Below are 26409 nucleotides of genomic sequence, written 5' to 3'. Positions count from 1 at the left end.
GTTCGACCCCCAAAGGGGTCGCGACCCACAGGTTGAGAACCGCTGATCTAGAGTGTGCACATTGTATGTAGAATGTGGGTTAGACCCCTGCGTTTAAGTAACCGAAGAAAGAAAATAACTTCACATAACACTTGGGAAGATTCGATTGGATATACGGATTAAGCCACTGGTGCCAGGCTTCCCTCATAATGGAACCAGTGACATTTTCCTCTTCTTGGCTGAGGTCACCTGTCAGTACATCCTAACCCCAGACACAGGAAGCAGTCATGAAATTATTTACAAGGGATTTTTTAAATCACTCTAAATGTATTTGTTCCTGATTATAAAAATCAATTCAGATGTTCTCCTAACGTGTGAGTTCTCAGCACACTAATTGGACATAAGGTGACTGACATGTGGGGCCCTGCAGCCAGCGTGGTGCCCCGAAGCTTCCACAGCAGCTCTGGGTGGACAGCTGTCACTCAGAAGCCTCCAAAGAGTCTCTTGCCTCCTGGTGGCTGGGGCTGCAGTTTTGATTGTATCCTCTTCTATTCTCAGATCAACTTTGTGCTTGGTTGACCACAACAATGAGCATATGTATGAGAAACTCTAATCACCTTTTTTTTTGCCACTGAAAACAGCTGCTTTCAAATGTGATCTTGTTAATTTGAGATGTTGTTAATTTCACTGAGTAACAACAGAGTAGATCATCTGGCCCCATTGTAGAAATTCCAGAAAATAAAAAAGAAGGATTAAGAAAAAATTACATTCACCTTTATGCCAACCCATAGTAATTAGTATTGTCAGCATTATTACATTTTCTCCAGTTTTTGTCTCTCTGTGAATATAAATGGAAATAGAATAGATACAGAACAGCAATGTAATTATGCTGGAAAGTCAATCTCTACAGACTGCAAAGGGGAAATGGTACTTCGAATGATTGTACAATATTCCATCTTTGTAACTGTATTTTCTATCTCTCTGACTAATTCCAAATCATAAAGTCCTGAACATAGAATTATTTTTAATTATCGAGTTGAAACATTTGAAAAGTTGGGGCAAAGTATCTCCAGGTAGCTTTCCAAAAAGTTTTAGAATTTACATTTCTACCAGTTTGCACATTTTATCTCACTCTTGACAGGACTGAGTATTATCATGTCTTATTCTTTTCTAATCTGATAGCAGGAAAACGTTATCCAATTACTACTTTGATTGACATGTCTTAGCTTTCCAGTGAGGTTCAACTGCTTTAACATGTTTATTGAAAGATGCATTAATCGCATGCTGTCCCTTATCCCATTTCTCTGTTGTCATGTTAAGAGGTTTCCATGTTGCTTCAGAAATGCTCCGCACATATGCTTCAGTCTATCAATGGCCATATTTTTCCTGTTGGTTAGTTTTGAAACAGTCTCTTAATTTAATTGTTTAATGGTTTTTATTTATGAGTTCTTCCATTACTTTAATGCTTAGAGAGACATTTCCAAATTAGAAAATTACTTATTGACATGTAATTTCCGCCCTTTTAGAAACAGTTAAAATTCATACAGGCACTTCTCCCCGTTTTATTGTGCTTTGCTTTATTGCATGTCATCACAGACTTTGTAGGGTTTTTTTAAATCCTTATCCTTTTAGAAACAGTTAAAATTCATACAGGCACTTCTCCTCGTTTTATTGTGCTTTGCTTTATTGCATGTCACAGACTTTGTAGGGTTTTTTTTAAATCCTTATGCGAGGATATGTTTTTGTTGATTTTAGAGAGAGAGGAAGGGACCCTCTTGTACGCACCCTGGCCAGGGATTGAAACCACGATCTAGCTATGTGCCCTAATCGGGAATGAACCTGCAACACTTCGGTGCAGTGGACGATGCTCCAACCAACCGAGCCACACTGGCCAGGACAGATGTTGAGCTTTTTACAAACTGAACTCAAGACTCTCCACCAGCAACAAAATTACAGCTGCCTTTACTGTGATACTCACTTTAGCTTTATTACGGTGGTCTGGAATGGAACCTGCAGTATCTCGAAGGTACGCCTATAGTGTTATAGAAACTAGAGACTAACTGCACTCATAAATATGGGTAAATTGTAAAAAAGAAACAAATTACCAAGGTCCGAGTCAGAGCAGTCAGCCTGCCTGGATGCCCACCTCCCATGACAGGTCACTGGAATCTCAGTGGCTCAGTGGCTCTCACACCTGGGCACGAATGGGCCACCTGGAGGGCTCAGGGGAACCCACACTGCTGGGCCCACCTCTGGAGTTTCTCATTCAGTGTTTCGGGGTGGGCTGGCATTTGTATTTCTAACAAGTCCTGGGTGATGCTGCTGCTGGTTCAGGAACCACACGTGGAGACCCACTGCCGACACTAATGCTTCCCACCCTCCATATTTCAAATGCAGTAAACGCTCTGTGGATTCAAGCACTGGCTGTCAGTCAAACAGGCCTCATGATGGGCATCTCTGCTAACAGCTGTTTAGGTTCCATTAGATGATTAAGAACTGAGGAGCAGCAGCTCTGGATCGAAAACTCTGATAGAGTGGCACGTTGACAAAATATTGAGGAGAGAACAATCCGGTTGGTGCCAGATCTGCTGTGAGGAGAGACTGCCTCCTGGAATGTGAGTTATCCTTAGAAAAATTAAAGGTGGTATTTTCTATGTCTTGGTCCCAAGCAACAAATAAATGCCTCAAAGGGATAAACATGATTCCTTCTGTCCTTTTTTAAAAATGTGCTTTCCCGGCAAGTTTTATCAACAGCCAACCTCATCGGACAGGTAATCTCCGGTTTTACAGATGAAAAAATTATAGATATTTCATAGATACCTGCCTAGCTGGGAACTGCATTTTTCTTCTTCTGATTATAGAAGTAACACATGCCCCCTGTCAAGATTTTGGGAAATATAGGGAGATATGATCACTCATCATCCTACCACACATGAAAGATCACTGCTGATGTTCTGATACATTTCTCTCCAGTCCTTTTATGCAAAACAGATATGGATTACACTGTAGCTTCGTGCAGTGTTTCTCTCATACATCATGAGCATGGAACATCAAGTGCTCTCAACTGACCAGGAGACAAGAATTTTAAGTCCAGCTCCTCGTCCATCTCAGCCATGGCCTGGGGACCAGCACCTGCATGTCCCTATGGGACAGAAATCAAAAGTCGAGAACCATAGCAGAAATGGAAAGCCAGGGAAGGCATGAGACCACAGCAAGAATGCTGGGTGGAGGGACAGAGGGCAAGCCTGGGAGCAGCTCTGGGTATGTCACTACACCTGCTGTGTATTATCCCACCAGATGGGGAGGAGTGGGCAGCTGGAAAGGATCCTGTGCCGGTCTGCTGTTGGAGAAGTCAGTGTGACAAGCAAGCTCTGGTCTGGACCAAACCTGGGGGTGGGTGTCCCACACACTTTTATGTTGAAGTAACTTACAGTGTCTTGGACATTGCACACAGCTGCGGGGTCAACCAGCTATGGTAACAACCAGCTTGCATGTGGCCAGCGGAGGCTCAGGACATTTAGGCAACACTCTCCAGCGCACACACAAAGACCAAGGAGCCAGCATGAGCTCCTTGTTTCCTGACCTCCAGTCCCGGACGCAGTCCCATACACCCAGCGCCATCCAGTCAGCAGGTCCATTTGTGTAATTATTAATGTGTTTCATTTCTTAAAAGAAAACCTCTAAAGCAACGAAGTTTTACCAGTAATGAATGATGTTTGACTGTGGATAAGATAAAAATGTGAGCAAAGGAGCCCAGTGCTAGAGCACCCATTCTATGATTTCCAGAGTCACGGTGGCCTGGGGGTTTTACTCACTCCTCCCAGCACCCACAGAAAGACACGGCGATAGCTCAGCTCCCCTCGCTAAGTGTGGACTCGTTTCTCTTCCTTGAGAGGGAGAAGAGTGTAACAGAGTGTCGGCTGGACCCTGGATTGGCAGAGCTGTCTGATTTCCCACAATCCTTGTCATTCCCCTTCTCATCGTGAGCTGTCGGCACACTGGGTGCAGAACAGTGTTGTGGGGGTGAAGGTTAAAGAGGAGACCCTGTAAGGGCTGCTGTGGTGACTCGGGTGAACCTTGTGATGCACAGAAGAGCTCTCCTCTGCCACTTGGGGCATCTACTGTACTAAAGACTCTCATTGTTGGGTACAAGTGGATTCACGGTGTACCGTGAGAATGAATGGTGGAACAATAGTGACTCTGAGGACCCCACTTTTTTTTTTAAATGGAAGCTTTTTTTATATATATATTTTATTGATTTTTTACAGAGAAGAAGGGAGAGAGAGAGAGAGCCAGAAACATCGATGAGAAAGAAACATCGATCAGCTGCCTCCTGCACATCTCCCACTGGGGATGTGCCCCCAACCCAGGTACATGGCCTTGACCGGAATCGAACCCGGGACCTTTCAGTCCGCAGGCCGACGCTCTATCCACTGAGCCAAACCGGTTTCGGCAGGACCCCACTTCTTAGCAGTGACAATCAACCTGAAGCACTAAGCATGAAAGCCACTCCCCCATCCTGAGTCCCAGCTCCTTTTACTCCCCCCTCCCATTCCCTCCTCTCCATCATCAACAGATATCAAGTCCTAAGGCTGACTCCCAACACAATTTCACATTCCCTCCCCAATACATCACTGCAATTACAGAAAACAGACAGAAACGTGATGAATGAAGAATAAAATACACTATGTCTTCTGTGTATTATCCCACCAGATGGGGAGGAGTGGGCAGCTGGAAAGAATGCGGAGCAGGTCTGCTATTGGAGAAGCCAGTGTGACAATCAGGCTCTGGTCTGGACCAAATGTGGGGAGGGGTGTTCCACACACTTTAATGTTAGGGTGACTTACAGTGTCTTGGACATTGCACACAGCTGTGGGGTAAACCAGCTATGCTAACAACCAGCTTGCAGGTGGCCAGTGGAGGCTCAGGACATTTAGATTCCAAACTGGTTGCCCAGAGATCCGTGAGACTCACACGCCAAGGGTTGAACACCCTGGGAGGATGGAGAGAGACTCTGAGGCATGGCCCTCAGACTTTCTTCCTTAGGGACGAGGCTGCTTTAGTAGCCAATTACATTTAATTTCCTGCAAAGAGCCAGGGGCTCACGCTTTTGAGACTAGCACCAACTGACAAATAGCTGCTTTTGCAGAATCCTATTTCATTTTTCCCTTGGCACTGTAGGCTAGAAATCCAACAAGGAGGGAGCACTGGAAACAGACTGGATTAGCAAACCGAGCCCAGTGCCTGGTAGGATCACTTCTCAGAATACAGAAAACAGCCCTGGTCACAGGTCTCTTCTAAAGTAGGAAGAAACCAAAATCTGGGGGAAATGGAAGGCTGTGGCAGCAATGTTGGATCAGAAGCTAAAGCCCAGTTACAGAGTCTTCACCCTGTGGTAGCCAGCCTCCAGCAGGGCCCCAATGATCCTGGCCTCAGAGTTTGTCCTCTCCCACCCTGACTGGGGATGACCTGTGTAACCAAAAGAACTTTGCAGAAATCATGGAGTTTGACTTTTAAGGCTAGGTCATATGAAAACATCATAGCTTCTGCCTTGTCCTCTCTTGGATCAGTTGTCTTATGGGAAGCCAGCTGCCATGTCACAAGGACACTCAAGCAGCACTGAGGAGGCGTCCTTGTGGCAAGGACCTGAATTCTCCTGCCAATAGCCAGCATCACCATGCCATTAACATGGAGCCTAAAGCACATCCTCCAGCCCAGTCTGAATTCTCCTGCCAATAGCCAGCATCACCATGCCATTAACATGAAGGAGCCTAAAGCACATCCTCCAGCCCAGACAAACCTTCAGATGATCACAGCCCCGGCCAGCATCTTGATTGCAACCTCATGAGAGACCCTGAGCCAGAACCACCCAGGTGAGCTGCTTTCAAATTCCTGACCCACACAAACCGTGTGAGATAGTATTTAGTGTCGTTTTACGTCACTAGCTTTTGGTGTAATGTATTATGCAGCAAATGCATCATTAATGCACCCTGCCAGGTGTACCATTAAGTCTATTAATGCAGGAAACTGACTTTGTCCCTGGTGGGAAGCCTTGTCAGCGTGTCTCAAATGGATGGCCTTCTTCTTTCAGAATATTGGTATCTCCTGAGATAAATGGGTATCCAGTGCAGTAACCTGCCTTTCTGCTTCTCTTCGTCCATACCTTCCTCAACCACTGTGCCAAGCAAACACAGACATGTACATATGCATATACACACATGCACACACACAACTTTCTTTTTAACCTGAAAAATCACCAAATCACTCAAGCGCTGAAAATATGAACTTTTTTCCAGGAAGAACCAGATGCTTTGGATGTTTTAAGTACTATTTCTCACTCCGTCTCTGAATGGACAGATGGCGGGGGCAGGGAGAACACAGCTGACTACTGAGAATTGATTGATGGGTCTGTTCTCCTTTGCTAGTCATATAATTCTGAGCTGAGTGAGCAAGAGCAGGGGAGGAAAGCCACAGCCACAAATCCGTGCATTCCCAAATTTGTTTAAATATTTCAGAATGGGATTTCTCCTTTTCTCTCATTTCCCCATCCCATTTACCACCAGAGGTGAGGAGAGTCTTTGATGAGATAAAAGCACAGAGGCTTTGTGAACATAATAAATAGTCCATCCAAATTATGGTAGAGGCCATCAAGCTCTTGTAAGAGAAACATTTCCTCACTGTACAGAAATTCTGCTATGAAGAACCCGAAAGATGTGAGGCTCTAAGCACCTGCAGGTCCTTCCCCTCCAGGTTGGGGGCCAAGAAGAAGCCTTAGAGCTGGGAAAGCCTTGCAGCATTCTCCTTGGCTGGAGTGGGCCCTGAAGGCAGAGGCAAAAGGTAGAAAACAGGGGAATAGAGAAGAGCAGAGAAGAAGGGGCACCAGGGAGAAAACTCCCGATAGTCACCCAGAGTGGACCTGCATGGGCTGAACGATGGCCAGGTGGGAAACTATTTCTCAGCCTCCTGTGTGCTTCTTTTTATTTCTGTCAGAGAACTCTACCTGTCTGTCCTTCCAAGTATGGAGTCATATCTGAAGGGTTACGTGGGAAATATTCTCATCACGAGGTGAGTAGGGTCATGGAGGTCCTTCTCTAGAAAGAGTCATGGCTGATCATGACCACAGTTTGGGGAGACAGCGTTCTCCCGGAGTGTCTGAGCAGAGTGGATATCAGAGGCCCCATGTCACTGTTCCTGGCCCTGGATTCTCCAGGAACTGATCCTGTGTGTCTGCTCATCTTCATCCCTGCATCTTCCCCTGCTGAGCTCTGCCACCAGCTCTGGTGAATCCCAGGGTTTCCAGCCCTGGTCTCCTGCCTGTGAGCCACTCCTGATTTCAGCTGTGCATAGACTTTCCTCCTCTTGGTTATCTGAGCCCCACCTTATACTCAACATGTCCAATTTAGAATTCCACAAAGACTCCTTTTCTCCATGATCTTATTTCTGGAAATAAAAGCCAGCTGGGAACTTGGAGTTGTCTCAGATCTTCTTTCCTCAGGACCTAAATCCATCCTGCCAGTGGTCCTGAGGTCTTTCCCTTTAAACTGTACCTTTGTTATGCTCAATGATGACCTGTGCTCAGAGCCTCCACCCTTTGCAAACTCTCATCCTGACAGGCCTGACATGTTCTCTTTTCTTTCTTTGCTCCCTTCACCCCCTCATATTTCAAAGTTTGAAACAATTGGCCTCATTTCCTTAAGCCTTACCTGACCCCTCAAGACCACATTTGCCTCCTTTCTTGAACTTCTATCCCTCCTATTCAAAGGCAATTGTTAATGCGGGCCTGCTGTGTGCAATGTGCCAAGTGCCAATTGGGCAGCAACAGTGAAGTTCCGGGCTTCAAGGAGATTACAGTCTAGTAATCATAACACCAATTAATAACTTTTTTTCTCTTTCTTTTTAAAAAAATATGTTTTCATTGATTTTTAGAGAGATATGAAAAGAGAGAGAAACATCGATGAGAAAGAAACATCGACTCACTGCCTCCTGCATGGCCCCCACTGAGGACGGTGCCCACAACCCAGGCAAGTGCCCGGACTGGGAATCAAACCAACGACCTCTCGGGCATTGGGTCGACACTTAACTACTGAGCCACACCAGCTGGGCTATTTCCTCTTTCTTAACTGTGCTTCCCCAACCAAATTCTTAAATAGCCAGGACTGTGTCTTAAACAACTTTTTGTAAAATCCACAGTGACTGTTAGATTACAGGGCACATGACATGTTCTTACTACTTGTTGGTTATATGCAAGACAGGTAATAGAATCAGATATAAAAAAAAATACATGTCAACTACAATCCTTATCTAGGTTACAGAAATATCTTTGGTATGAAGGAAAAAACCCGTCAAAAAATTAAAGAAACCAGGCTGTGTTTGAATGGTGTTTTACATGTCTAATCAATAAATCAATTTAACTTGTCAAATTATTTTTAATATAATCATTGATAGTCCATTCCCCAAATACCATAATCTTGAAATAATAATCACATTATAAGATTAATGATTCAAAGCACATTAGTAATTCAAAGGTAGATATCTGGAATTTCCTAAGAGATTTTACAAGACAGAAATAGGAGCAAATTGAGAAGCACTGAACACAACTCTTAGGTAAAGTCATTCTATTCTATTAAGGACAAGAGTATTGATAGGATCCCAACACACAAGAGAACCATGACATCCTCTCAGCAAGGGTCTCCTGGACCAGGGACAGAACTGGGCTCAGATAATACTGATATGTCCTTTTTAAATGCCCCAGTAAAAAGACTTTTGTGAATCAGAAGTAGAGAAATCTCATTTCTCCAAAATGTAAAACTCTTTTTGATATAAGAAAAAAAATAGGGAGATATTTCACTCCTCCCAGCCTTAAATGAGCATAGTTTTGATTCTTTGTTCAGAGGACCTAGTATGTACCTCAGTTTAGACTACAAGGAACGCATGTCAGTCCAGCCTGGTAGAGATCTTCGTGTGCTAAACAGCTCAAGAACACAGAGTCATAAATTTGTCTCAGATACATGTTTACTGTGAAAGTAAATCTTTAAGAAAATTCTTACTCACCTGCCAGAATATGCTATCTATTGTGTTTCCAAGAAAACCATCACGGCCTTCTGAGGACACCAGTTTCGGGCCAAGAATTGTCATGAATTCATCAAAATCCACCTGGCCATCCCCTGGAAGAAGAAGATATAAATATAAATGGAAAAGTAGTTGAAATTGACTTACCATGCCCCATGAAATAAACATCTTCATATTTTCCTCCTTAGCATGACCTCAATAAATAACTAGTGGCATTACTGAGGGTTGTGCAACATTCTTCAAATACCAAAAGAAACATAAGAAATTATTGGTTATTATTAGTACATCCAATACCACATATCCCTAATTACTTGTCAGTATTTCTATCTAAATGCTCAACCAGCACCTCAAATTGCCCAACTATACATGATAAAAATTGCAGCTTCATTCATATCTCTTCCTTCATCTTTGTCACTCACAAATACATTTAGTCATCACGTTTTATTGAATTCACCTCTTAGATACCTGTGGCTGTTTTATTTTTCTTGTTAATCCAATTGCATATCCCTTTCCAAAGACTATGGTGGGAAAGTGATTCCAAGGATTCAAATTCCTAGTTATAATTATAATGTTATTAGAATTGCTTTCTGACCTCACACTCTCAACTCCTCACTTTCCTCCAAACAATTCCAAGTTTACTTCCCTTAAACGCATCTGATCATGCTTTATACACCAATTCATCTCTGAAAATAAGGAAACCACCTCAGGGTAGCATTCAAGTCCCATTACCCCTTCTGTCACCTTTTTCTCCCCACCTCTGCACAAAATGCCCTGCTCTTTCAGAGCTTCAGGCCTCTGTACATCTGGGATGCTTTCCCCCACTGGTTTACCTGATGAACACCATAAGTCAGTGGTTCTCAACCTTCCTAATGCCGCAACCCTTTAATACAGTTCCTCATATTGTGGTGACCCCCAACCATAAAATTATTTTCGTTGCTACTTCATAACTGTAATTTTGCTACTGTTATGAATCGTAATGTAAATATCTGATATGCAGGATGTATTTTCATTGTTACAAATTGAACATAATTAAAGCATAGTGATTAATCACAAAAACAGTATGTAATTATATATGTGTTTTCCGATGGTCTTAGGCGACCCCTGTGAAAGGGTCCTTCGACCCCCAAAGGGGTCTCGACCCACAGGTTGGCAACCCACAAGTTGAGAACCGCTGCCATAAGTGCTCTAAGATGGAGCTTAAATATCATAATTTCTTTTCATTTTCTTCCTGACCCTTCCTCATCTCACTAGACAGAGTTGGCCCAACTTTCTTCCGTCTCGCCTACTAACTTAATGTGCATCCTTTACAGAACTTATCACCTGTATCTCAGTCACTGATTTGCATGCCTATCTCCCACCTGGACTGTGAGCCCTGCAAAGTCAGGGACCTACGCTGAAACTTCTTTGTACATTCAACACCGTGGTGGGCCCTCAGGATGTGCTTGTGGAATGAACAGATGCTGTCTCTTGCTTGATTTTCCGTTGCTCAGTTCAGCATCCATTGGATCTTTCAAGCCTGAGCTGCTACTGGCCAAAAGGTAAACTTGAGCCAAGGCAGACAAAAGCTGACCTTCAAGGTCTTGCCCAAGCCTCAATGACCCATCAGTGTGGCATCCCTAATGAGTCATTGAGGCTTGGACGATACCTTGAAAGTATTGTCTAAGAGAGAGTCTCCACCAAGAGCTCACCACATCTTGGCTCCCAACCATGAAGACGGTGTCTGCACACAAATTTGCCAAAGCGCAGACATTGATCCACCCCCAGAATGCAATTGCCTTTAAAAATATATTTTATTGATTTTTTTACAGAGTGGAAGGGAGAGGGATAGAGAGTTAGAAACACCGATGAGAGAGAAACATCGATCAGCTGCCTCCTGCACACCCCCCACTGGGGATGTGCCTGCAACCAAGGCACATGCCCTTGACCGGAATCGAACCTGGGACCCTTCAGTCTGCAGGCCGATGCTCTATCCACTGAGTCAAACCGGTTAGGGCATGCAATTGCCTTTAAAGAGCCTTCATTCAAAACCTATTTCAAAAATCCAAGCAGATGTCATCATCAAGATGTCAATAATTCAGATAAAACTTTCTAGAAGATGAAGGAGGCATGAGAAGTCAATGGGAAAGAACAGACTTAGCCACCAAATGAGGTGGGGCAGTCAGTGAGCTATTGAGAGGAAACTGATTTATCTCTCAACCTTCACTAAGATAAAGGGACCTAAAATTTCACCCTCATTGATCCCCATAAGAAAGCTAATGCAAGCAACAATGCGCTACCATCTTGCCTTTCAAAGTAGGGAATACTTGTAAAAAGGATACTGCTCAAGCCTGGCAGAGGTCCAGAGAAGAGCCAGGCTCTCTTCTGCATTCCCAGTACACTTATCTGAATATTGGATATTGACTGGCAGTATTTAAGGCGCTGTACATGCCGGTTCTTTTTAACATAATAACTTTACTTTTTAATAATAATAAAAAAAAGAAAACAAGGAAATTATCTTACATGCAGATCAAGATGCTTGACTAAAGATAATCATCTAGTATTTGTGAAAGTGGAAAATTGGAAGCTGGGAAAGAGAATGCCCAGGCTTCCTAAACTTCACACTCAGCTGGCTCTATGTGGCTCCAAGTCTCAGACAGGCACGCTTGTTATGCACATGCACTGACCCTCTGTGTTGTGTTACATGCCACTGATTTGCCTCTGACTCCTGGTGACCCCATGAATGAGTGATGTCCACAGTGTCCTGCCCTCAACAGCCCTGCTCAGCTCCTGTAGACTCAAGCCCATGGCTTCTTTTATGGAGTCAATCCATCTCATATTTGGTCTTCCTCTATTTCTGCTCACCCCAAATCACCCCTGCTATTATAGGTGAGAATGGAGGGCCAACGAGTCTCAGACTAAAATATCCATTCTCAATAGAGACACTATCTCCCTCAATAAAGTGAAAAGCGATTCTTAGAGGACAAAAAAAAGATCTTAGATATTATAATGGTTTGTGGCCCTTCTGGGACCACAGTGCATAAAGAGATAGATAGTATATCTTTCTATTACAATTTCATGGGGGTAGGGTAGCTATGGAAACAAATGTCCTAAGGCTCCTGGGGGTGGGGTGGCTATTTAAAAAAGAAGGTCGAGAAACACTGCCCTAGAAGATGTCCCGAGTACTATGGTTGTCCTTCCCTGGGCCCTCCCTCCCATTAGCAGTGGACCAACATTATCCCAACTCTCTATCACCCATGACGAGGTCCGACAGTTCATAAAGGCTTAGCATTTCAAGAGCATGAATCATGACACCTTAACTACCAGGCTTGGTCACTCAAGCTCCTGCCCATGGTACAATGGGCATTGCTGTCTCTCAATTGGGAGCCTTGTAGGGGAATGGTCCATAGGTCGTGGCAAAACACCGGCTTCTCATTGCCAGGAAAATGGGATTGTCTTTGAACAGTCCACCTTCCAGGTAGGAGGAGAGGCCACCCACCTCTCCAAAACCTCCCCGCAGGGTGATGGGAGTAAAGCAGCATGCAATTGGTGCATTTCAAGGGCCCACATGGAACTCTGGTCAAATCATCAAGGAATGCTCACAGAGGGCGCCCTTGGCTGAGAACACCAAACCCTAAGCTGACAAGCAGACACAATGCTTCAAAACTGTCCTGGCGCTGGCTAACTGCTCTTTTATGACTCAATCCTTGGCCAGAGGGGAAGCGCTGGGGGTGAGGTGCTCAGGATCCCGTGGGCAGTGCCAACTGCAGTGCAGGAGAACAGGTGGCTTGGTGCAGACTTTCTGCTACTGGGAGAAGAGGTCTAGTTCACGGAGGATTTGCTTCCAGCTACTTAGCAGAGGACATCTGGAACATCAGATTATTTTATTGGTGGAAATATGATTCCACCGCTCCTTGTTAACTATCATCGAGCAAAGGGAGATTCCTGCAGGAGAAATAATCAGGGTGGGGTCCCCATCTCTCTGCATCTCTCTCAGGACCTCTCCAGCTCTGACTCCTGAGGATGTGTGTACACAGCACATTTTCTGTAGACCTTCCATAAGTGAGGGCTCCTCTTGCTACTGCACAATTTGACAGCACAAGGTTCTATTCAGATTTCCTGTGAGGAAAAGCTCTCTTCAGCAGTTTGCAGTTTTAACAAACAGAACTGGAAACGCCCTATATGCTATCAATCCTGGTCCTAGAATACCAGCCCCACAGCCCCATCCCCTCACTCCATCATCTCAGGAGAACTGAGACAAATGGAATCTCAGAGAGAGGTTTTTCACTAAGTCCCTTGTAGGAAAACCATTCCCAGGCCGAGGTAAGGTCTGGGAAGCCTGAGGATGATGGAAATATCTATTTACTGAGCACTCATTCACAATGTGCTGGGCACTGTGTAAAGACATTTCTTTACACTAGTTCATTTAAGTCTTTCAGCAGCCCATTTTACAGATGAGAAAACTGAGGCACAGAGAGGTTCAGTAGCCTGCTGAAGCTCATGCAACAAGCAGAGCTGGGATTCCAAACCCAGCAGTCTGCTTGTGCTTTTGCTGCATCTCAGGAGGCTGGGTCATGCATGGGCCTGTCTGGAACCCTCTTTCCCCCTTCCCCAGCATTTCCTGGCAGGTAACTATAGGCAAAGTGAAATCTACATTGCTCTCTCTGATCTAGTTGTTGTGTCTCAGGTCAACCTCTAGAGGTCTTTCTTAATCATTTAAAAGACTAATAATAAAAGAAAGAGGAGATAGGTATTTTACAGACACTGAGTTCAGGGCTTTACATTTTATTATCTTGTTTGATTTTATCCCAACACTACGAACAGGTTCTGCCCTTCCACATTTACCCATGAGAAAACTTAGGCAAAAAGAGGTTAAAAGCAACAAGATCAAGGCCACACAGCACATATCAGCTTGGAACCCCGATGTTAACCTCCACGTTGTACCGTCCCCGCTTCTGCACCAGGGACCCCAGCATAAGTCCTGGCATAGGTTCATAACTCTTTTCAAAGTGTGAGAGTCTAACATGGTTTCCTATCTGGGCATTTAGGAAGGAATTTAGTGGAAGATTGGGAGAGATGGCCTTCAAGGATTCTAATGCAAAAGATCATTGCCTGAAAGCCATTTATTTGTTCCCCAAATTTCCATTTTGCCTGCAGTCGCTGTCTCAGTAATTCTTCTTCGATGGTCAGTTCTTAGCGGACACTAGTCTCTCTCATCCAACCTTCCAGGCATCTGAAACCTCTTCCACCTGAAAGCATTGGTCTAATGAGGGAGGCCTGGCCAGGCCTGGCAGGGAATCTGGATTGACATGCTCCCAAGGAAAGGATGGGCATCTTCTCAGACCCACCACTTTTCACAGAACGTGGCTGCAAAAACTTCATTGGGTTATAATTTTTTTTTTTTTTTTTTACCAATTTTGAACATACAAGTAACTGCAGAATTAAAGAATGGAATCCACCCCTACCCAGCTTCCTTCTCCCTCCTCAAGCCTTCTAATATCATGAGCCACTTAGCAGGGAGTGAAGGAAGCTAACCTGCTAAGGTCTAGCTGCTATGTAAGTCAAAGTAATGAACTTGAACTGGGGCAGGAAGCTGCAGGAGGGCCAGGACTGTGCAACATTCATTAAAACCAACCAGCTGAAACTTGCACAGAGAGCTAAAATAATAACAAAAATCACTGCAAAAAAAAGGAAGAAAAAAAAGGATGAGCTCTGAAGGACAACAAGGACACAGTCAGTGAAGAGGTAGAAAAAAATGTCTGAGACTCCATTCAAATCACACCTGCAAAGCAGCAGGTCAGTGGGCCATGGACTGTGGGCAACGGGAGATAAATAAGGCACAGGCTTACCCTCCAGGTGCTTGGAATCTGTTACCAGGACAGAACCAGGCGGGTGCCATGATTGGCCTAACAGCATTGTGCTAAGGCAGGATGAAGGAGGGAGCAAAAACTCCAATTAGGAAATTCTCAGTGGTTTGGCAGTGAGCCTTTAAGGAGGAGAGGAGCAGGATATAACAAACTCAAAGGGGGATGAGGGAGCAGCCTGGGCAGAGCAGGGGCACCAGAAAGGATGGAGGATGGTTGGGAGCAGTGACTGCCCTCTCTTTGTGCTGGATTGAGAGTTCCTGTGGGAAGAGAGGAGGATAAGATAAGCCTCTGTGTGTCATTGATCTAGAATCAGTGGAAAGTGGGAATCAGAACATCCGTGTTGCCTACCAAAGATCAGCCAGGTCATGGTGCACAGGCTGGATGTGAGAGCAGTGCTGGCCCAGGAAGTGGTGTTGGGTTAGACAAAGGAGAGGAAGGCCCTGGTGGAGGAGGGACAGGAGGCGGGGGAGGCGAGGGGAGAAGACTGGATCCAGGAAACTACAACACTTGGCAACTGACTGGAACAAAAGAAAAGGGGAAGAGGCAACGGTGACTCTGAGGTTGAGTCTGGGATAGTGGATGGTCCATGGAGCTAATTAGGAACAAAGGGGAAGTTGGGAAGAGTTAAGTAGGAACAAAGGAGAAGTCAGAAGGAGCATATATTTGGGAAATGCTAGCTTTAAGGAGCTGGCAGAATGAGAGGATGGGAAGTAACTAACAGCTAAAAATGTGGATCCAAAAGTCTTCAGGACCTATGGAAAGATCTCTAAGATCTCCAAGAGAGAATCTCAGGTAAACAAAAGCAAGGTACATAACTGTATTATAGTGTGCTACAATTTAATTTTAAAAGATCAAGGAGAATACATATACCTATTTTCTTGAGTAAATCTTTTCATAAAAGTATCTGGAAGTGTACCCCCACCACCCTCCAAAAATTAATAATAGTTCATGGTTTATTCATGGGTAAGTCTGGGCATGTAGGGTAGAAGAACGAGTCTTCTCACCAAATATCTTTTTATACTTTTTGATTTTTGAAACTTGTCACATATTATCTGTTCAAAAATAGATAATTTTTAAAATTAAACAATGAATTCAGACTTTAGCATCCATGTGGATGAACTCATCAAGAGCAGAGGGAAGCAAAGACCAAGGAGGGCCTTGGGAGCACCGCACAGCTCTTTTCTTGGATGCTCTAGGCTCCACAGGGTGCAGGCAGAAAAAACTTTCTCACACTCCCTGTTCAAGCCACCGTGCCTTATGCTCTCTCTGGCTCTGGATGAAGCACCGGGCTGGTCCCATAGCTTTGCTATTGACTCTTAAAGAACAAAAAATCCAGTCCAGTCTACTAAGAACGTAACTCTAGACCTCCTTTAATTGGAAGCATCTTCCTTCCTTTGACTTGGACCAGATCCAGGCTAGTGACCTGGACCAGGAAGAAGAGATCAGTTTCTTCATGCTTTCCTTGGCCCACCTCTCTCTCCATTCTCCAGCTGTGGTTTCTGGCCACACCTGGGGTGGGAGAGGCTCAGAAGGAGGCTGCGGTTTCTCCAAGTCAGCTATACCTCCACCACGTTGGATGCTTATTAACCCCCCTCCCTGGGCCCCTGGGCCTCTGGTGATATCTCCCTTCACTGGTTGTCATCAACCCTCTAGGTCTGGGGTGGGGAACTAGCAGCCCACGGGCCATATAAGGCCTGCGAAATCATTTGGTCTGGCCCTGCCAAGGCATTATTGGTGAGTTAATTAAATGTTTGAGCAAATATAGCAGGCTAATTTTTAAGTTGATAATTTTGTATGGCCCGTGAATGATGTTATAAATATCCAAATGGCCCTTGGCAGAAAAAGGTTCCCCACCCCGGCAGAGTCTAGGCCATCCTAAACTCCAAACTGGCTCCTGCTTTGCTCCATGTGTCACTGAAAGGTAGCTCTTTCCAAGGCAGCCCCGGGTCTCTCTACCTGGCTACCCAAAGCAGGCAGCAGCTCCAGCTCCAACACAGGCCTCAGGCGGTTCACCTGTGGTGCTAACACCAGCCCCTAAATACTTGAAACTCCATCAAACACAGGTCACTCTCTATGAGCGGCTCTTTGGAAATACTTTTAGCTCAAACTGAATGAGAAACACCCCTTCCCACTGCAAGGAGTTTAGGGAAAACCCAAAACCCACCACCAGTTCCCTCCAATGAAACCGTTTTGCCTAATGCTTTAACTTCAACATCTCATAAAGTGTTAGGAGCGAAACTGTGTCTCCCCCTCTCCCCAAATGCATAGGTGGAAGTCCCAACACCCCCAATGTGGCTGTATTAGGAGATAAGGCCTTTAAGGAGGTAATTAGGTTAAATGGGAGCAATATCCTCAGAAAAAGAGGAAGAGACACCAGGAGTGCAAGCACAGAGAAAGGCCATGTGAGGACACTGTGAGAGTGGTGTCTGCGAGCCAGGAAGCAGGCTCCCACCAGACGCCAGGCTTGCTTGGACTTTGATCTTAAGTCTAGCTCCTAGAACTGAGAGAAATAAAATTCTGTCGTTTAGGCCACCCAGTCTGAGTTATTTTGTTATAGCAGCCCAAGCTGACTAACATAAAGTAAAGAAGAACAATGGGCTCTTGGGAAACTTAGCACTTATTGTATTGTATTGTTCCTGTGCTTTACGGCCTAAAATTGAGACATAAGAGTGTTATTTTGATAAACTGTTACTCTCTGTCTTGATGGAGCAACAACTTGGTTAGAAGGGGACTGACGATAGCTTTTCAGGTGGGATGTGTATTAGAGAAATCTCAAGATCATCCCCAAGTTCAATGGTTTGCTAAGAGGACTCCCAGGACAGCATGTGGTCCTACTCATAACTATGATTTATTAATGTGAAAGAATATAAAGCACAATCACCAAAAGGAAAGATGCACAGGGCTAAGTCTGGAGGAAACCAGGCACAAGCTTCCAGAATCCTCTCCCAGCGAAGTCAACAGGACATGCTCAATTCCCCCAGCAATAAATAGCGGCAACATATGGGAAATCCTGTCTACCAGGAAAGCTCCTTAGAGCTACTGACTAGGGGCTGGCTGTGTGGGCACACTATGCCTGACATGCACTAAACTTCAAGACTTCCAGAAGGAAAGCAGGTGCTTAGCATGAACCATGTTGTATGCCCAAACAGTTTAGGCATGATGAGCGACTCTTATCAGTTCTAGGAATGATGAGAACCCTCCCCAAATCCAATTTCCCAGACGCCAGCCAAGGACTAACCTTGCAAGCAGGCCTTTCTGAGGATAGCCTGCTGTGTTAACTCTCTTCCACACACATCTTCACCCTCATGCCAAGTTCTCGAGTCACTGAGCTAAGGCCACCGACATTTATCAAAATCAACACTGTCACCTAGAACCGGAGCTGCACAGCTTTTTAGCGTTCAGAGTCCCTAATATCAGTCTTGCAGCTAATAATGGTACAGCAGGGTGTTCCTAGACCTGAGCTATTTAACACTCTGCTTGGCCATTGTCCCAAAAGGACCAGCACAGTCTCTTCCTCTTCTACTTCTATTCATGGAATTTTACATTCATCCAGCTCTCCTAGATCCTGATCTGCCCCATCCTCACCTCACTGTAAAAGCAGAACTGAGGCCCAGACACCCCAGAGTGGTGTGCCTAAGGCTAGCTACCCAGCATTCTGAAGAGCCCATTTTCCATGAGAGCTAAACACCAAGCACATAGTTTTTACAGACATTATACAGAATGATCAAAATAGAAAAGATGCTTTTATTTACACTTTACATTTGAATGGAAAGTATCAATTGACCACTGCAGAGTAAAACAGGAAGTGAGGAAGTGCTGCAGAAGCAAAAGTTGATATTGTCTCTGACAGTGGTCTCCCAGGTGGGAGCAAGTCAAGGCTGCTCAAGAACATTCATTGCAATGCCAGAATGCAATTACAAGCTCCATCATATCTATTTGTATTCATCCTTTCTATTTCTACTTTTTGGGATGTGTCATAAGGTCCAAAAAATATTGGTAGAACAATGTATACATATAACATGATAAAGAAATAACAGGAAGGGGCAGGGTGCAGAAAAGAGAAGTCACTGCATATTAGAAAAGCTGAAAGCTGCACATTATGAACGTTCACCTTATACACTTCTACTTAGTATAATCTTCTTATGTTACTTAAAAGTAGTGGATTAGTATATTCATTTTATGTAGGCAAACGTAAGTGCTATTTAGAAAATATAACATCAATTATGTGAGGGGAAAAGCAATAGCAGTTGCAGAAATAAGTAGCAGTAGCAGCAGAAACAATCATATAAATAACCTACAGCCCAAACTTACTCAAAATAACAACAGAAATAAAATGGTGAAAGTGTTACCATTGTAACGAGCTAATTATTAATATTAATAATAGGAAGCACGCAAAGGGAAGGCCAGACATTGTAAGCATAGCCATCTGGGCAGCTTCACCAGGAAGCTGCAGTTTCACACTCCCCAGGGAACCGCTGGTCCATTCCCTGCAAATCACTGGGAGAAGGGGGTCCAAAAAAGGGGAAGATAGATGTGCAGTGAAGTCAGATGACATAGGGAAGGTGCCTGCCTGTCAGTCCAACCTGGGAACAAAGATCATTGTCTAGGAGGGCAGACCCCAATGCAAGCCCACTTGGAAATACGTAATTCCCAAAGAAATCCTCTCTCTCTCTTGTTCCTCTTGCTTCACTCCTGCTTCCTTGCACTTGCCCGTGCTTCCTCCATAACCATGTGGCCCCAGAACACACATGGCCATGGCCATGTGGACCCCACACCCAATGGACTATAGCTGGGAACACAAGGTAACCTAGCCAGATGCTAGACTAGGCTGTGCAAATATGGAGTGAAAACTCCGGGCAATGGCTTTAATCCTAGCTCTGCTGAAGACAAAATGGGACATTTTTGGAACAGAAAAAGATGGGGCCTTGGAAACCCAGGAGTTTGATTCCACAGAAATAAAGTTTTCCACAACACCTCATCCTCCCATGGGAATTCCTGTTCCCCTGGCACCCCAAGAAGCCCAATCCTACCAGCAACAGGTGGGGACACAGAAAGCACCCCACCAATAGCCAAACAGAAGATGATAGAGATAGAAGTCAGAAATTGGACACAAATTTTACAAGGAAGGAAAATACAAGTATCCAAGAATACTCAAACCACAATCACAAGACATTTTCCTGAGCTGAGAGAGAGAACTTTGATGTACTACCAGTCAATATCCAATCAATATATCAATAAATCATAGCTGCCATTTCTTGTGACAAACTGCAGGCCAGGCACACTGCTAAGGCATCTTACTTAAAGGGCCTCATTTACTTCTCACAACAGCAAGGTAGAGATTGATGTCCCCATTTTACTAAGACATAGAGGAGATTCAGATATTAGGTCACCTGTACAAGATTATGCCATTAATTGCAACAAAATGCAGATTTGAACTATGTGAGCTTGATTCCACATTTGCTCTTTCCATTAGGCCATTGTGACATATAATAAAAAAATATGTATTTGGTCTTCATCCAGTTCCTGGCACAGAGATCCTAGAGCCCTTGAAATTTCCTAAATGATGAGAGCAATAAAGGTGTCTTTTGTTATGCTAATGAGGTGACTTTTGGAATACAGCTCAGGACCCCTCTGGTTGCCAGAGGAACCAACCATGTGATTAGAGGGTCAGAACTTTCCCCTGACCTCCAGGAAGGGGAAAGGAGCTGGAATTTGGATCAATTACCAATGACCAGTGATTTAATCAATCATGCCCAGATAATGAAGCCTCCACAAAAACCCTTCCTCTCTGAAATCAATAAAAATATATTTTAAAAAAAGCTAGGGACAGAAATATAATATTGGAGACTAGCTATTAGTTATAAGAAATATTAATCCTGCTCTGTTAACCATGATGATTCTGTTCTGACTAGAGAAAGCACATTCTCACCTGGCTGAGAGTTGTACACCCTGGGACATGGGAACTAACATCGGAATGCAGTCCATCCTCCTTTCCTGAGAACTGCCTATCACTATGGAAAGATTTACAACCTCATGGCTGACACAATCTAGTCCTGGAGGCACCCGCTTTTACAATCCCCAGCCCCTATTGCCTATAATCTGGTCCCTGGGCACCTGAAGGCACCCACCCTCTCCCCCCCCCCCCACCAGCCCTCATGACTTGTAACTTGTAATGATTATCCCGTGCCTACTTCCCCATGCCTGTAATTCCTACTTCCACGTGTAATCTTTGTTCTACTATCCAATAAAAGCAGCTGGCTTACGGTGGGGTGCAGAGCAGATTTTTTGGATGACCTGTTGCTCTCCCATACTGCCAACATTACTGGAATAAACACTCATATATGATTCAACTCTGTCTCCGCTTAATTGGCTCAAGTAGTGAGTGACAGGCAGCCCGGACCCCTTTATTGTCCAATTACATAAAGTGGGGGCAGTCTGTGGGACTGAGCCCTTAACCTGGGAATCTGAGTTGAATTACAGGACACCAGCTGGTGTTGGAGAATTGTTTGGTGTGGGGGGAAAAAATACACACTAATTGGTATTAGAAGTGGAGCCATGTCACAACCCAAGATAATAATTTAAGTACTATAACTGCAATGACTAAATTATCAGCCATATACTGAATGCTGTGGCAAAGACTACTCCGCTCAAAATAACCATGCAACATTTGTAAATGTAGGTTTATATGCAACTAATTCTCCAAAGCTGAAATTAGCAGGCCACATTCTCCCACTCATACTCAAAGAAACTAGGACTTACCAGTATTAGTAATCACTTTAGCAAAAATCCCTAAACCTTTCTGTAATTGCAAAACATCTCCTGATCAATGAAGAATATAAAGTTGAGATAAATTTTAAAGGAAACAACAAAGAGGACATACATATCTCAAATATGTAGGTACTAATCAAAGCTGTCCTCAGAGGTAAATTCAAAGCATTAAAAATAATTTAATTATTTTTAAAAATTGGAGGACAAAGGAAAGAAAACACTCAAAGAAAAACTTAGAAAAGAACTTAGATATAAAGATATAGGGGCGATGATATAATAAAATTGGGGTAAGAGTAGAATTAATTAATTGGGATAAACACAAACAGTATGGTAACCACTGTATTAAAAAGAAACGAGTCCTAGCTGGTTTGGTTCAGTGGATAGAGCGTTGGCCTGCGGACCAAAGGGTCCCAGGTTCGATTCTGGTCAAGGGCACATGCCTGGGTTGCAGGCTCAGTCCAATGTGCAGAAGGCAGCCAATCAATGATTCCCTCTCATCATTGATTTTTCTATCTCTCTCTTCCTCTCCCTTCCTCTCTGAAATAAATAAAAAATATATATTTAAGCCCTGGCTGGTTTGGCTTGGTCGGCCTGCAGACTGAAGTGTCCTGGGTTCGATTCTGGTCAAGGGCATATGCCCCGGTTGCAGGCGTGATCCCCAGTGGGGGGTGTGCAGGAGGCAACCAATCAATGATTCTCATCATTGATGTTTATTCTCTCTCCCTCTCCCTTTCTCTCTGAAAGCAATAAAAATATATTTTAAATATATATATGTATACATATATATACATATATTTCTTTTTTTAAAATAAATGAGTGAAATTTTGAAAAAACTGTATAGTATATAAATTACTGATATATAGAATCTAGAAAGACTCAAATAAAATTACAACTGAGGCCCTGGCTGGGTGCTCACTTAGTAGGAGCATCGCCCCTATACACCAAAAAGGTCTCGGGTTTTATTCTGGGCCAGGGCACATACTGGAGACAACTGATCGATGTTTGTCTTTCACATGGATGTTTCTCTCACACTCTCTCTTTCCCTTCCTCTCTCTGAAATATCAATTAAAAAGCATATCCTTGAGTGAGTATTAAAAAGAAAAAAATTACAGCTGAGAAAAGATGTAGCAACAAATATAAAGAAACAAAATTATGAATTATTTTATATAACTGAAATCTAATATGTTTTTTAAATGTTTGTAAAACTATTGCTTTTATTTATTTATTTATTTATTTATTTTGGTTTTTTTATCTTTATTTTATTTATTTATTTATTATTGTTCAGGTTACATTTGTTCCTCTTTTTTTCCCCCTCATAACTCCCCTCCTCCCAGTTCCCACCCCACCCTCCGCCCTCACTCCCCACCCACTGTCCTCATCCATAGGTGCACGATTTTTGTCCAGTTTCTTCCCGCATCTCCCATTCCCCTTTCCCCCCCAAGAATAGTCAGTCCATTCCCTTTCTATGTCCCTGATTCATTATAATCACCAGTTCATTCTGTACATCAGATTATTTATTCACTTGGTTCTTAGATTCACTTGTTGATAGATGCATGTTTGTTGTTCACAATTTGTATCTTTACCTTTTTCTTCTTCCTCTTCTTAAAGGATACCTTTCAGCATTTCGTATAATACTGGTTTAGTGGTGATGAACTCCTTTAGCTTTTCCTTATCTGTGAAGCTCTTTATCTGACCTTCAATTCTGAATGATAGCTTTGCTGGATAAAGTATTCTTGGTTGTAGGTTCTTGGTATTCAGCACTTTGAATATTTCTTGCCATTCCCTTCTGGCCTGCCAAGTTTCTGTTGAGAAATCAGCTGACAGTCGTATGGGTATTCCCTTGTAGGTAACTGAGTTTCTTTCTCTTGCTGCTTTTAAGATTCTCTCTTTGTCTTTTGCTCTTGGCATTTTAATTATGATGTGTCTTGGTGTGGTCCTCTTTGGATTCCTTTTGTTTGGGGTTCTCTGCGCTTCTTGGACCTGTAAGTCCATTTCTTTCACCAGGTGGGGGAAGTTTTCTGCCATTATTTCTTCAAATAGGTTTTCAATATCTTGCTGTCTCTCATCTTCTGGCACCCCTATTATTCTGATGTTTGTACGCTTGAAGCTGTCCCAGAGGCTCCTTACACTATCTTCGTATTTTCGGATTCTTTTTTCATTTTGCTTTTCCGGTTGGGTGTTTTTTGCTTCTTCGCATTTCAAATCTTTGGCTTGATTCTTGGGCTCCTCTGGTCTGCTATTGGGTGTAATATTCTTTATTTCCGACCGTGTATGCTTAATTTCTAGTTGTTTCTTTATCATAGCATCGAGGGTCTCATTAGTTTTCGTGAGGCTCTCCAGAAGTTTATTGCAAGCCCTCAAAATTGCGTTTTTTAGCTCTATATCCTCCATTTCTGTCATGTTTTTTTGTCTCCACATTTTTTATGCTTTCTTGGTGCACCCCCTAGTGGCCTTTGTGCGCAGTCTTGTTCTAGTTAAGCCTTGATTGTTGTAGTTAAAACTAGAGGGATTTGACCACCAGGCCGACTCTATTGCTTTTATTTAAAAAAAAAAAAACACAATTTGCCAGTACTTAAAAATATTTTAAAAGAAATGGAATAAGATTTAAGCTGAAAAAAGAAAACCTGAAAAGCTTCTCAAAAAGAAAAATCATAAAGTGAGATTTTTCATGGCTTTGAGAAATAAATATTTCTCATGTTATATAAACTGTTCCATCAACATGTACCAGGATGATGAAAAAAGGGAAAAGTCAGTGTAACGCTGATATCAAAACACACAAAAAGAAAACAACTGTAGGACCTCACAGAATGCAAAAATCCTAAAGCCTAAATTGGAAAATCTCAACTGGAATACAGTAAAAGCATAGGCTATCACGGCCAAGTTCAGATCATTCCAGGACTTGGGCACAATTTAATATTAGAAAAATCAATTAATAAGACAAATCAAATCAATAGATACAATTACGAAAGTGGTGATGTCTATGAATATTGCAAAGGAGCTGAGTAAAATAAAATGTTCCTTCTGGGCTTTTTTAACTGGGAAAAGAAAGATACTAAGAGCGATCTATGGCCAGACAACAGCAGATCTCACTAAGCAAGACCCCAGGATGCTCACTATCATTCTTATTCTATACTAGAGGCCCAGTGCATGGATTCGTGCACCGGTAGGGTCCCTCGGCATGGCCTGTGGGGAATCGAGCTGAAACCGGCATCCAACATCCCAGAGGGATGTAGAAGTGTGCGAAGCGGCAGGCAGTGGGGGAGGAGCCGCTCCTGCTCATCCTGGCCCTGCTCATCCCAGTCAACTGAGTGGTGCTCCCACTGTGGGAGCGCATTGACCACCAGGGGGCAGCTCCTGCATTGAGCGTCTTCCCCTAGTGGTCAGTGAATGTCATAGCAACTGGTGGACCAGTCGTTTGGTCTCTTAGGCTTTTATATATAGAGATTAGATTGTTCTCAATGTGGCGGCCAGTATTGTGATGTGAAATAGAAATGAGAAATAAGTCTAAGAGGGTGGAAAAGACAAGATGATCCCTGTTCCTAAAGCAGTGTTATTGTCTGTCTAGTGACACAGCTGTAATTCTGGGAATTTAGCAATAGCGGCTAAATACAGACGGGCATTTAAAAATCAATAGTTTTCTTGTGTGGCAGCAATAACCATTTAGAAAATTTAACAGAATAGCCAAGGGACTTCTGAGCAGATAGCAGGAGGTGTTCCTAACTCGCTGTCCCTCCCAGCCTCCTGGCAAGTCCCCTGGGCAGTGGGCATGGCCCTCCAGGCGGGGCTCCCGAGAGGGGGGGAGGAGGGCGCAGAGGGCCTGAACCATGCAGCCAGCAGAAACCCAGCCTGCCTCACCTGGGGAAAGGGCCTCACCTGTGCACATGAGCAGGTTGGGAGTGCTGACCTCACTGACTCCCCACAACCTGGAGAAAATCTGATCTGTGGGCTGGGGTCTCCCTGCTCCAGTACAGTCAGTACTGTTGTAATAACTATGTAGGATGCTGGGAAGGTGCTGGAGGTATGGGGAGGGCACTTTGAGGTAGGTGATTGTTTGACTGCTGAACACCTGAAACCAATACAAAATAATGTTGAAGGTAAACTGTAATTGAAAAAAAAATACTAAACAAGAAAGAAAAGATGGAACCTGTGGCGGTGTCCTCTACCTGTGGCTTTGCCGCTGCCAAGGAGGCCCTGACTTGGTGGTGGAGTTGGACAGAAAAGCAGAAGTGGGCGAAGGAAAGGCAGCTCATTTCCAGGGGGCAGTGACAAGAGGGAGTGACCAAACCGAGCCTTTGAGCACTCGGCTCCCACCCACGGCACCTGCGGGATGGAGCCTGACCAGAACTTAGAGGGGAAAAAACAGGAAAGGAAGATGAGCTCTCAGCGTGGAAACAATATGCCAAAGATACTCAGAAGGAACAGCTTGCTTTCCAAAGACACAAATTCACAGACACACTGGACTGGAGGCTGGTAAGTGTGGAGGCTGAGGCAGCAGCCTGGGCCGATGGACCCAGAGCCCAGAGCCTTGCGACTTGACCGGAGAAGAACGGGAATTCAAAGAAAGAGCAAAAGAGCAGGTGGGGGGAATGTTATTCATGATGGCTAGCTGACATTCACTGAGCATTTTCTATCTTCCATGTGTTGTGCTTGGAATTACATGAACTAACTCACTTAACTCACCTCACACTTAGGAGGTAGGTCTTATTTCTACTATTCCATGTCCTACATTAGCACGCAGAGACCAGGGCGG

General features: G+C 43.9%; 1 protein-coding gene across 3 annotated transcripts in view; it reads right to left on the bottom strand.

The window, feature by feature from the left end:
- CALN1 (calneuron 1) overlaps positions 1-26409 on the bottom strand; it is a 425613-nt gene that overhangs the window by 135337 nt on the left and 263867 nt on the right. For all 3 annotated transcript variants that reach the window (XM_014544450.1, XM_014544451.1, XM_005872043.2), the window contains one exon: positions 9031-9143. In XM_014544450.1, coding sequence (XP_014399936.1) covers positions 9031-9143 — 113 coding nt within the window. The remainder of the gene's footprint in view (positions 1-9030; positions 9144-26409) is intronic.

The sequence above is a fragment of the Myotis brandtii genome, unplaced genomic scaffold, assembly GCF_000412655.1.
Source record: "Myotis brandtii unplaced genomic scaffold, ASM41265v1 scaffold363, whole genome shotgun sequence".
Classification (NCBI taxonomy): Eukaryota; Metazoa; Chordata; class Mammalia; order Chiroptera; family Vespertilionidae; genus Myotis; species Myotis brandtii.
Note: the sequence above shows the minus strand (reverse complement) of the source record. Positions and strands in the feature narration are given on the sequence as shown.